At 34.4% G+C, this 13256-nt stretch overlaps 2 protein-coding genes across 3 annotated transcripts in view; one reads left to right on the forward strand and one right to left on the reverse strand.

Annotated features, from left to right (window-relative positions):
* The window catches only part of Gata (glutamyl-tRNA(Gln) amidotransferase subunit A, mitochondrial), a 31120-nt gene extending 21432 nt beyond the window's left edge, over positions 1–9688 (reverse strand). The window contains exons 1-3 of the mRNA XM_083032744.1: positions 9504–9688; positions 8734–9373; positions 7572–8624 (exon numbers count right to left, since the gene is read on the reverse strand). Of these exons, the coding sequence (XP_082888870.1) occupies positions 7594–8624; positions 8734–9259 (1557 nt within the window). The 5' untranslated portion in view covers positions 9260–9373; positions 9504–9688 and the 3' untranslated portion in view covers positions 7572–7593. The remainder of the gene's footprint in view (positions 1–7571; positions 8625–8733; positions 9374–9503) is intronic.
* A 1173-nt stretch (positions 9689–10861) lies between these two features.
* Positions 10862–12822, forward strand: LOC145948889 (uncharacterized). 2 transcript variants are annotated; one of them, XM_083058468.1, is made up of 3 exons: positions 10862–11123; positions 11449–11850; positions 12085–12822. In XM_083058468.1, exons 1-3 carry the CDS (start codon positions 10928–10930, stop codon positions 12753–12755), a joined length of 1269 nt encoding a protein of 422 aa, XP_082914594.1. In that variant the 5' UTR covers positions 10862–10927; the 3' UTR covers positions 12756–12822. The 2 variants fall into 2 exon arrangements, with proteins under 2 accessions (XP_082914594.1, XP_082914595.1); XM_083058469.1 differs by having other exon boundaries at positions 12196–12822.
* The last annotated feature ends 434 nt before the right edge of the window (positions 12823–13256 follow it).

A 13256-nucleotide genomic window follows, 5' to 3' on the forward strand; every position in this document is an offset into this window, starting at 1 on the left:
TATATAAAGAAAAAGGTCAATAACAAGCTTGAAACAGCGATCAAGAGCTTCGCGGATTAAAAGCAAAAAGTTAATCTTAACGGGGGAATAAGAATAGGCCGTTCTCGATAATAAAATTAGCCGGTTATCTGGTTCTCGGTGCTTTGAAGAAGCTTGAAACAGCGGGAGAAAATATATTATGTATATATACATGTATAAAATAAAAGAAAGAGAGAAGAGAAACTTAAAACTATTACTAGCGCGAGTTTTACTACGGCTCACCACTAGGCAAACTAATTAGCATAATTTATTCAAAAAGAGCAACAAGGATCGACCGAATGATCGATGGACCCTATATGCAATAGCTTCCCTAATAGGCCACATGTTTTCCCCGGTTGTAGCTTGTAAACGTACCAACAGCACAGGTAATCCGATACTAAAGTGTCAAATATACGAAGGGTGTGGTACGACTCTATATAAAGGAAAGCAGAAAAAAAGATCTATCGCGAAAAATAAAAAAAAAAGAAAATAAAAAGAATGCGAGGCCCATTGAAAATTAAATATGACTGAAGTTTCCACCATTGTTCCCACTTTATTCAAGTTTTAAATATACGCGAGGCTGAATAAACGAATAAACGAATAAACGGCTCCTCTCCATGTTACGCGATATATCGACAAAGATGTAAACTGACAGATACAGACGTTGCAATAACATTTTCCCTTATGTCGCGCATATATAAGAGTAAAATGGTGCGGTATCCTTGCAGCATATATATATATATATATATATATATATATAGATGTTTTCAGTATAACGCCGCGAAAAGTACTATGGATCCTGTGCACACATTTCTGTTTACTCGTCTAACGGAATTATATAGACGACCCGATGCTAGGCGGAAGAAGGAAATGACATAGCCGCGCGAACTAAAGTACGGCAGTAGACGTGGTGTTAAACTACCGCGATATTGCATTACAACGAGTCACTGTCCAACCGAGTTTATTACTGATATTATTTCTTCCGAGGGGTGTCTCACTCTTCAAAAATTTGTACATGTATTGCGAATTATCGAGAATTCTAAGTAATTCCATGTAATGCGCCGTATAATTCCAAGTAATGCGACGGAATGCGTGTAATTATGTTGATTCTTTTTTTAAAATAAAGTACAATATTTAAATATTAGTTTAATTTAGTAAGAAAAAATGTAATTAGAATGATTATAAAAAGAAATGTTAAGAAAAATTAATTTGTGAGATATTATTGTAAATCATATAATACCGATGTATTATGCAAAGAATTTAAAATTAATATTTTTTTACAATTAATATTGCAAATATTTAATTGGAACACCTAAATTAAAATATTATATTATAATAAAGATATAACAAAAAGTTCCCAATTATAAGTTTAAAAAAATGTCTTGTTTTAAATTTTGTGATTAAAAAATTCAGAAATTTTTAAAAATCAACTTAAAAAACCATTTTTAATAAACATTTCTTTTTTTATAAACTTGAACACACAAAATTCGATTAGATCTGAACAAATTAAATATCAAATATTAATTATTTCATAAATTATAATATCTAGTAAAATATATATTAAAAAAACATCATAACATCATTTTTACTTTTTAAGACGTTTTAATCTTGTCTGGGTTATTATTGTTTTATACTTGTAAATCAATGCAAAGTAATGCGTAATTCCAGAAAAAATGTACATGTATTGCGATAGTGAGACACCCCTCGATTTCTTCTATCGTGACATTTTAATTTGCCCGTAAGGCATTTGTGAAAATCCGCGATAAATTGTAAATAATTATGACTAATTATCTTATTAATAGAATCACAAAAGATTAATCGTTAAATTATTATCACGAAATTATAAAATTATATACATATAATTAATATAATTAAATATATATAATTTTATACATGTTGAAATCTATTATAATTATTATATACATTATAAATTCCCTTTTTCTCGCTTATAATATAATTATATATTTATGTTTATATATTATGTTAATTGCATAGATATACTTATTTTTCTCATCAAATTCACGGAGAATTATTATCATTATTAAATCTCGAAAAATCGAGGCACCCTATGGTCTTTTTCTCGCTTCCTATATTGTATATATACATATGTATTACAGAATTTCGTCTTGAAATTACTTGAGATATCCAATTTAACCGTAATATGAAAGATATATTATTGGCCCGGAAGATATATTTCCCGGAGAGAGAAATGTCACGCATTTTCGAAAAAGTTCTTCGTTTATTGGAAAACTTTACATTTCGCGTGACGATGATCTATCCGGATATAACACGCAGATTTGTATTTTATACTATTCCATTCGACACGTACCATATGTTACGGAAATACAGTATCGATTCGGCGCGATATACGTTCAAGGCGCGATTCTTCTCATTTTTTCCACAAGAAAAAAACAATGACGCAATCACATATTATATATCCGACTTTTATAAATATATTATAAGCAGATTCTATTTCATGAAATTTAATGTAAATGTAAATAGAAGTTGTAAAAATATCATATTACGCTTTAAATTATCGCACGACAGACGTGCATTAATAATAATAAATTATGATATGCGCATATTGAGAAATAATGATAATAAGATATTTTTATATATCGTCGGCCATCTTTTTTCGCCGCAGATTCTAATTAACATTCAATTAACGTATCTATATTCGGAAATTCAAATTTATTCTTCACAAATCGCATCACGCGTTGACGTCCAATGAAAATTTATCATTACAAGTTTATAATTAATTTATCATTACAACCCCATCGCAGGAAAAAAAAGATATCATCAGATTTCTATAAAAACTTCTCGAAAAAGAAAAAGAAAAGAGTTCTCCACTCGCAATCGGACATTACACTCACTTATTGTGGTATCGAGCGATCCGAGGTGTCAAAGTCCATATCCACTCGACGTGACTCCAAGTGCAATCATGGAGCACCTTTAACCGCGATAATAGCGGAGGGGTGTCGCGGCCATTCGCGCACCTGTCCGAGTCCGCGCACCGCGGATGACAGAAAGATAGGGAGGGAAAGGGGCAACCGCGTAGTCACTCGTTCGCTCGCGGAATCACCACTTCGCGAATCCCGCTCACCCGACGACGACCATCTCCCCTCGATGCCGGTGCACATAGGAAACTCATCCGCGACGATTGCGGTCGACACCCGCGGCGCGAATTCGCCGGCGATTCAAAGCGCGGTGCGAGTTCCACGACATGCTCGCGTGCGCGCGCGAAACGGTGCGAATGTGCGGCGCGGATGACAGAGAATGAGAGAATGAGAGCGCGGGCGAACGAGTTAAAGACACACGACGCTCCTCGACGACGACGGCTCGAAGTCGTCACGACGACTGGCAAAATCGTCGGCAGAGAGCGACACGACAGCCCCCGGCGGCCGGGTTCGACGCATGCGTCCTCGCCACCCCGTGCCCAACCCTGTTGTCCCAGAGACGGGGCTACCCTCGCGCCGGCAGCCACCCGCTGCTGCTCTCTTGCCTTTTCCCTCCACCTGCGTTTACTGAAGTCAGTAACGCGAATCCGCGACGTTTCCTCTCCCTCGGGGGTGAGAACAAGGTGCGTCGAGGATCCAGGATGATGTGTCAGCTTCTGTCTACAGCCTCTTTTTTCTGTCTCGTTGATATTATATAACTATCGCGATATGTTGAAGGGTTGCTCTTCGTTTCCGGAGAAAATATTACTTGCATGTGTAAATATACATCCCTTAGCGTTGCTAAGGGAGATTGTACGGTGCGTTACAACGAATTTAGTGTCATCTTCGCTCTTTTTTTTTCTCCCCATAAAAACCCGCCAAGTGCAATCATTATTTTGTTTATGTGTGTTGTAATTTTTGCCAAATGTTTTAGAGCTTTTAGTTTCAGAAAATTTATCGCTTTATTACGCGTGCGTTATAAAGCTGAATGAGAGATTGTAAAATATATCATCTGATATTTTTTAAATTTCAGCTTAATTACTAGATAATTATAAACATAAAAGAAAGAAAGATTTTAAGGTGCGTTACAACAAATTTAGTGTCACCTTTGTTCGGTTTTTTTTCCCAAAACGCTAAGTGCAATCATTTTTTGGTTTATGTGCGTTCTAATTTTCGCCAAATATTTTAGAGTTTTTAAAATTATAGATATAAAACAGAGAAAAATTAGTAAAGTGCGTTACAATAAATTTAGTATCATCTTTGTTCATTTTTTTTTTCCATAGAAACTTTCTGATTGTGAATACAATCATTTTTTTGTTATATATGTGTGCATTCTAATTTTCGCCAAATGTTTTAGAGCTTTTAAAAGTTTCAGAAAATTTATCGCTTTATTACACGTGCGTTATAAAGCTGAATGAGAGATTGTAAAATATATCATCTGATATTTTTTAAATTTCAGCTTAATTACTAGATAATTAATAAAAGAAAGAAAGATTTTAAGGTGCGTTACAACAAATTTAGTGTCACCTTTGTTCGGTTTTGTTCCCAAAACGCTAAGTGCAATCATTTTTTGTTTATGTGCATTCTAATTTTTGCCAAATATTTTAGAGCTTTTAAAAGTTTCAGAAAATTTATCGCTTTACAGACGTGTGTTATAAAGATGAATGAGATTGTAAAATGCATCACCTTATAACATTTTTTACTTTTAACTTAATTACTAAATAATTATAGATATAGAAAAGAGAAAAATTTGTAAGATGCGTTAAAATAAATTTAGTGTCATCTTCATTCATTTTTTTTTTTCATAGAAACTTCCTGATTGTGAATACAATCATTTTTTGGTTAATATGTGCGTTCTAATTTTCGCCAAATGTTTTAGAACTTTTAAAAGTTTCTCAGAAAATTTATCGCTTTACAGACTGCATATGCGTTATAAAGATAAACGAGATTTTAAAATGCATTAAGTACTGAATAATATTTTTTAATTTCAGCTTAATTATAGATATGAGAGAGAGGAAGATTTGATTAAATAATAATTAAATAATGATGCACAAAATTAGGTTTGCAATTTCGCGTGATTCGGAGATTGAGAAATTGACTTATCGTATGAAGATCGAATGAGAGGCTGTTCGTGTGTATAAGCTGTATACGATCGTGGAATTCGATTCCGATTGGCGGTAAATCGAGAGATCGCGTGTGCTCTCGAAATTCAACTTCCATTAACCGCGCATTGTAATTTGCCCCCTGGACAAGCGGACTTTAATTGACTGCGGCGATGCAAATTGTTAATAATCGATAGCTCATCGCGCAAATTTTAAATCAAGCATGCATCTCGGCTGTTCCTTCATTTCGTCCATGGAAGTCGAATTATACGATCCAAATTATACGCGAAAGAAAGATATAATAAAAAATTTAAAAAAAAATTGTTCCTCCGCAACTACTTCCGTCCAAACTTTTTTCCGCGAGATCTATCAAGTCGTAAAAATGTATTGTTCGGCGCGATATTAATCGCTTGAAGAAAAGAGGGCCAGGCGAGGGTAAAAAGTTTGAATGATTTTCTCTCTCGCGTAATCATCCCCCTTTTCTCCCTCCCATTATTGTCAAAAAAATGTCAAGCAAGCGGCAATAATAATAATAATCGCATAAAGCAGGCAGAATCGCGTTTTCAAGAATATTAACCGAAAATTTACGACGATCTAATCGGGGTGCGAGAGAATAAGGTATGAAAAGAAATCGGGGGCTACGCGCATCAATCACAAAGACTTCATATTTTTAAGCTCAAAGAAGAATAATTGCCTAAATGCGCGTTTGATGTTTTAAAGCACGTTCTCAAAGCTTTTACGAGCTCGGATTAAAGCGCATAATGCGCTCGCTCGATATATCGGACACGGTCCTTAGATGTGCATTATTTCCTCTGTCATTAATTAAACGCAGCCTTATACACGAGGCGACCCAATTCGAGCCGATATATATTAGCCATCTATATTCGATTGTTGTAATTCGATCTACGAGAAATCGAGTAGATTGAAAAATATGAAAAAAATATATACAATGTAAAACTACATATTTAGAATGGTTTAACCATTTTTGAATTCCTTTCTGTCAAGGCTGTGCGACACGACAGCGTAAAATACTGCAAAGAATAAAATGGAAATGTAAAACTAGCGCTCGGCTTCTCCTTAATGGAACGTAAAATCGCTTCATTTCTCGCGGTTTCGGAGTCACGAGTTTTTTGCAATTTATGCAGCGAGAAGAACGAGGAATTACGTAATGCGGCAGGAAAAAGGAATGCAAAATTAAATGGCACACAGTTTCATCTCGTGTCTGGGAACGTCCGAATATGCACGTCCGGCGCTACTTGCACCCCTATTACGAGAGAACGATATACCTTAAGCAGAGAGAGAATATATTATTTCTGTTCCACGTGAACTATTTCTTTAAACCCCGAAGAGAACCGCTGTCATAGCGAATTGTCAGAATAGAGAGAATATATGTACAATTTTCCTAAAATGCACAAATGTCGAATATCTCTTCGTGTTATTTATTCAGACGTTTTAGCGACTATTTTAATAAATGTTTTTTTTTTTATTTTAAAGCAATGAAAAGATAAAATTTATTTCGAGATAAAAAAAAAATTTCTCGGTAAAAGAAAAATTTTCTTCGATAATTATGTATTTAAATCAATACATAATTTTAATGATTATCATGTGATATATTTGCCTCCAAATTTTCGTTTCAAATGTAAGCTGCAATTATTATTTCCTATAATCGTGCAATTTGACATATCGCCATTTAATTTTGTACGAAAAGTTATAAAATGCAATTAGGCTCGGATATATATTATACCACCCCTGTGTTAGCTTGTTGATCGAACAATAGATCAGACCAAAATGTCACAAAGATCTAATTACCAAAGGGGCTACGTAAATAGATTTTGCACGTGTCTGTTGTTATTTGTTCGCCAGTCAAATCATCTTTGGGTCCTCGGGGAACAATGAAATTTCAAATGTCAGAGTTTACGTTGCTGTGTACAACAGCTCGTAATAAAGCGATCATTAGAAATAAATTAGTAAGAAAATCGAATATACATAGCGGAAAGTAAATACGAAACACAAAAACTTAATATATATATATATATATATATATATATATATAACTCAATATATAAAAAGAATCGAATGACAAAAGTAAAAGTTTTCAGAGGGAATTGTTTTTTCAATAGCATCTCTATTTAATTGCAAAAAATATAGCATTTTAACGAAGAATCGATTTTGCGAGGACGAAAAACGCTGATTTCGTATTTTGCTTTCATTTTTGGTCGTAACAAATATTACAGTACACTGAAATGAAACGAGTCGTTTTGTTGGTAAAACACTGTTATTCGAAAATATACAGGAGTAATTTATTTGCGTTGAATGGCCTTAGAGTTTTACACAAAATCGTTACGCGAGGAGAAACTTAATGTATTAATTCTCGTTCCAATTGTACCGTAATATTTAGAGACACATATAAGACCAGATTGTAAACTCTAAAATTCGTACAACATGATATATCGATCTAACACAAAATACATGATGTACGAATTTTTAAAAAATTCGAGATTGATAAAAGAGGTACCTGATGTTTAGAAAAATTTATTTTATTCCAGCAAACATGAATTCTTCAATTCGAGCCTTGGAAACTGCACGGTCTGCTCGATCCACTTTGCCGCGGTGAGTAGCCTCTGTTCGTGAAAGAGCGGCGCCATTAATTGCAACGACAAAGGTAGACCTCTGCGAGAGAGCTTGATAGGCACGTTGATCGCGGGCAAACCGGCCATATTGGCGGGTTGCGTACAGTGATCCTGGATTAAGCACTGCATCTGATTGTCCAGTTGCGTGAACTCGTCGTAAGTCGGTGCCTCGGTTAACGTGGTCGGGGTCAGCAGAAGATCTACATTACCGTTCCACAAAGCGTCAAAGTCCTCCGTGATTAATCTACGCATCTTCATCGCTTTGACGTAATATTCCTTGTAATTTTCCGCCAAGAGAAAATAATTTCCGACCAGTATACGACCTTTCACCACGTCGTTGAAGCCTTCCGACCTGGTCTTCTTGTACAACTCGTGAGCCGAGCTGCACTCGTCGGCCCTATGGCCGTATTCTATGCCGTCGTAACAGGCCAAGTTGCTGGCTACGTCGCATCGATTTAAAACGGAGTAACATACTATGGAGTAGTCGGTGTGCGGTAAAGACACTGGGACGATACTGGCTCCAGCTTCTTCCAGATGACGAGAGACTTCGTTCCAACAGGCCTGAACCTCCTCGCTTATGCCTTGCACTCCGTATTCCTTTGGTATCCCGATCCTGAGATTACTAACGTCTATCGTTTTCGGTAAATTGATCGGCACGTACTCTCTTTGTACAGTGGTGGGATCTGCCGGATCAGGCCCGGCTATAGCGTTCAAAATTAATACAGTGTCGTCTACTGTTCTCCCTAGAATACCAGGCACATCCATCGAATTCAGCAATGGGATCAAGCCGTAACGTGATACCAAACCATAGGTCGGTTTTAAGCCAATTAGACCACAATAAGACGCAGGATTGCGAGTAGAACCGCCAGTATCGGAGCCCAATGCTGCGTAACAAGTGCCTGTGGCTACCGCAACTGCAGAACCTCCACTGCTGCCACCTGAAATTCATTCATTTATTCTATAAAAATTATTATACCAATGCATTCCTCAACATAAACTATTAAAAGATCAAGAATACATTAAGCAATAATCAACACGATAATGTACCTGCTATGCACCACGCATCTTTGTTGCGTAGCTTCCATTCTGCAACGGATGAGCCATTTGACTCATAAAATTGTGACAGCAATTTCGATCCCCATAAATTCTTGGTCGGGCCGTAAAGGGAATCCACGGTGCCGGAACCCATGGCGAACTCGTCGAGATTAGTCTTGCCGATCAGGACGGCTCCCCGCTTCCTGAGCCTCTCGTAAACCGTGGCGTCGTAGCCGGGGGAAAAATTGGCCAACATCCGTGACGCGCAGGTCGTAGGTGCACCCTTGACGCAGTAATTGTCCTTGACGGCGACGGGGATGCCGTCGAGCTGTCCCAGCAGCGACTTCCGTCGTTGCCTCGCATCGGCATCGCTCGCCTGCTCGTTCGCGACATCGCTCCTTACGGCGATGTAAGCGTTCAGAGGCTTGACGAGCGAGGTTAACTTGACACAGGCCTCGCAGATGTCGGACGGACGAACCGTACCGTCGTAGATTCTTCGACTAACCTCCTTGATCGGTGCGGACAGCAGCTTGTTCATCGCGACGTGTCACTGCGACACATAACCTGTCGAAAGCCGGAGCTGAACGAGACGTAACCTCAAACTCGATGGCGAGAGAAAAGTTTTCCTCTCCATAGATTCCCATTATCCATCCTATTCAGAACGCAATATTACAATAATAGATTAAAGCACGATTTAAAAATTAATATTCTGACAAATTAAGAATTAAGATCCCTTATTAATAATATTAATAAGTTTCCTTTTATTTATTCATAGTTCATACCTTTTATATTAGATTGTATTTTTATGTTCGAGGATCTTTAGTCTCTCTTTCCGTCTTTTAGGGAAGTGAGAGATTTGAAGGAACAAAGATGCAGGAGAAAAGTTCCACTTGAAAATGTTATACGAGCGAGCGGTAAACACGCATGATTCTTGAACGACAGCTTCATGAATGAGCATGAATGAATCTATTGATGTTCCGAATGGAGGGGATGAATGGCAAATCTCGCGCATGCGTCATAGGTCATAGCGTAAGCGTAGCAGCCGTAGCAGTAATGTTGCCTCAGTATCGTATATTTCGTTGTAGTAAAGGGTATCATTGGATCCCTCGCGAAAAAAAAATCAAAAGTAATAAATGTAATATTAATGAAAAATTAATAGTACGCATGTATACTTAATATGTAGCATTAGATATATAGTATTTAATATATGCTTATGCATATATAATATATATATAGCACTTTATATATTGTTAAAACGAATTATAATAAAAAAATTATTTATATTATATGTTGAGCCTCAATAAATGATTTGCGTCTTAGCCATTCGATGACATATCTCAGGCGTACAAAAATCCCTTTAAATCACAATACTCGAATCGAGTCGGTACATATACAATTGTATCTCTCATATATTTTAATTTTTATTACTCTATACTTTTATTTCTATATGCAATTAACTTGAAATCTAGTATTCTCCGAATTAATTATCATCTTTATATTCACTATTTAGAAATAATAAAGTACAAATATTTTAATACAAGATTATTTGCCTACACGATCATTAATACAAAATATTTGTCTGAACTAAATTTTAATTATAGTTTCTTTTATGTATAGCTTCTTACAAAATTAATATATTATTTTATATTATTTATATTATTTTATATATAATCTTTATTTATATAATTTTATAAATATATATGTAATAAATCATGTGTAAATAATATATACGCATTATTATATAAATAGCAAACTTTTCATTTTCTAAAAATATTTTTCTAATTTTTTTAAATTTATTTGTTTTATTATTTTTTTTTTTATATAAACGGGTGGAGTATATAAGAGTAAGAGAATACATATATATGAAGAAACATATTCCACATATATGTATATAAAAAATTATACATATAATCATATAGATATATATATATATATAATCATATATTATATAAAATATATGCATATATAGAATTTTTCTCAGAAAATCGATAATCGCAATATGTTTATATGTTCTTTTCATAAGAAATGTCATGACGCACATTATTGACTTGACGACTTTGTATATATACAAATAGTGGGGAAAATATTCAGGAAGGTTTCCGAAAGGTTCTTCGTATTTACACTTAAACGCTGGCTCGATTCGATCGCACGCAATATTGAAGATAATTAGTGAAAAGTAGATCAGTTACGCATATAGATTAACAATATGTCACATAAGTTTCGTACACCCGATCAAAAGAATTATAAACGTGCTACCATAAGTGCATTCACAAGTACGCCGACTGGCAAAAATGTATCCACATCCACAAAGTTTCATAGCACATCGTTATCTGGGATCGACACGGCTTCTTCCTCAAGCGCAGACAGGACCAAAGACATATCATATCAGTCTCTGAGAGCAAGTAAGAACTCATTATCCAATAATTGTAGTTTTATTCTCTTTTCATAATGAACTAAATGAAGTTCTTCTCACTATAAAAAATCTAGTTATTCTATAAAAAAATTAATGGTTAAATCTTGCAATTAATTAAACTTTATTTTAATATTACTTGTATAATAATTTAACAAATTATACAGTCTGGAATATAATTTACATCTCTGTTAAAATTATAAAAAATAGATGCTTTTATAAAAATATAATGTTCCCAAATTGCATTAAAATAAATTATATTGTAAGATATTTACAAGTCACATATATGTATAACTAATCTAATTTTGATGTGACAGGGAAGGCAACAAAAAGAACGAAAGAAGCTTTGAAAAATAAGAAAATATCTAAAAATAAAAAGAAGGTTCGACTCAATGATAAACACGAAACAAGTTCCGAATGGGAAACCGAATCGGAGAAGTCAATTGATGAAGATTTTACAGATTCAAAAGACTCTAACTCGAAGAAAAGTGACAATGCTCGCATAAAATTATTTGAGGATCCATATTCGCCGGAGAAAATTCGAGACGCACCGGTTGAGTATGAATCTCCTCTGGCCCAATCACCGATTTTATCTAGAAGATTTCGCTCAATTTCTAAAAGAATTAATATCGTACAACGTGAGAAGTTGCTACCGGTAAATATACCATCGTCGGAAGTACAAAATCCAGAGGGAACAGACGAAGATGAAATAATACTTCGTACGTATCTTGAATAGAGTATAAAGACTTTTATCGGAATAATCTGTATTTTTTATTAATAATCGTGTATTCAATATTATTCAGATATTCAAATTTTAGTTTCATTTCTTTTTCTTCATTGCACGTTTTTTATCAATACTCTAATATTTTCGTCGTTCAGATTATTTTTTTTTATTTTTTATGTCGTTGTTATACAAACATTTTCTTTTGCAAGTTTAGTTGATGCAATTTTAGATCGCACGAATGAAGTAAAAACATATTCTGCACATCGTTCTGCACGATCCTCAGAAAACAGTCTGCTAGATATTAATTGGGATTTCCTTTATCCTACGGAATACTTCACAGCAACGAGCGATTTACTTTGGGAAAAATTTGTCGAAGAAAATCGCGAGAAAGTATCTCAATATTTAGCACCGTCCTCCGCGCAAGAACCAGCTAGAGAGTACGAGTCGGAATTTCTGAAAAAATATCCTGATATTCCACCGAAGTTCAAAGATGATCCAATTCCACCAGGAATGAAATGCACTCGAGAATACTTCGACAGAATTTCACAAAAATGGGTAACATATGATGAATCGAGCGAATCCGAGAGCAAAGAAGATGACGTACGTCAAACAAAGGCAAAGAAAGGCAAGACAGGTAAAGACAAGAAAGGTAAAAAGAAAGGTAAAGACAACAAAGGCAAAAGAAAACCGAAAAAGAGATCGCTAACTTCGAAATTTGTACGAGATGAAACTGATGACATATATAATCCATTGAATGAGATAGAAGATATCGAGTTCGAAACTGGTGGTCAAGATGGTAAACGAATGTCCTTTTCTAAATTTCGTCAGAAGCGAAAGAAAATGATGGATACTGTTTCTGACATATCTTCTGACACATCTTCTCACTCTCGAACGCAATAAGATTAAATACATTTGGAAGTGAGAAGATGCTGAAGATATATTGATAAGACGATGCGTTTATGTGTATTTAATTATTTATATACGTATTTATTCACATCTGATATTTATTTTTCATTTACATTTGTTTTTGCAATTCTTTTGCATATACCTAGAATAATTAAAAATTGTTTGTTAGTATTTTCTAATTATATATTAAAGATTTGCTTGATAAATCTAATAAACTTTTTCAATGCATATTTTAATGCATGTTGTAATAAAATGGTGATGATACGCCATACATTTATAGTAAAATCTAATTATATATTTTGATATATAACAATTCTCCTATTCGTACTAATTTATAAAATGTATTACTATAAGATGTAGTAAATGTATTACTTATAAAATGTATTACTGTTATTATTATATTTCTTTATATAATTATTATTATATTATATTATATATATATATATTTATATATATATATATATATATATATATATTATAAAATTATTTTTATAT

The sequence above is a fragment of the Prenolepis imparis genome, unplaced genomic scaffold (assembly GCF_030444845.1).
Source record: "Prenolepis imparis isolate NDT839.2.m4 unplaced genomic scaffold, iyPreImpa1.0 SCAF_2, whole genome shotgun sequence".
Taxonomy (NCBI): Eukaryota; Metazoa; Arthropoda; class Insecta; order Hymenoptera; family Formicidae; genus Prenolepis; species Prenolepis imparis.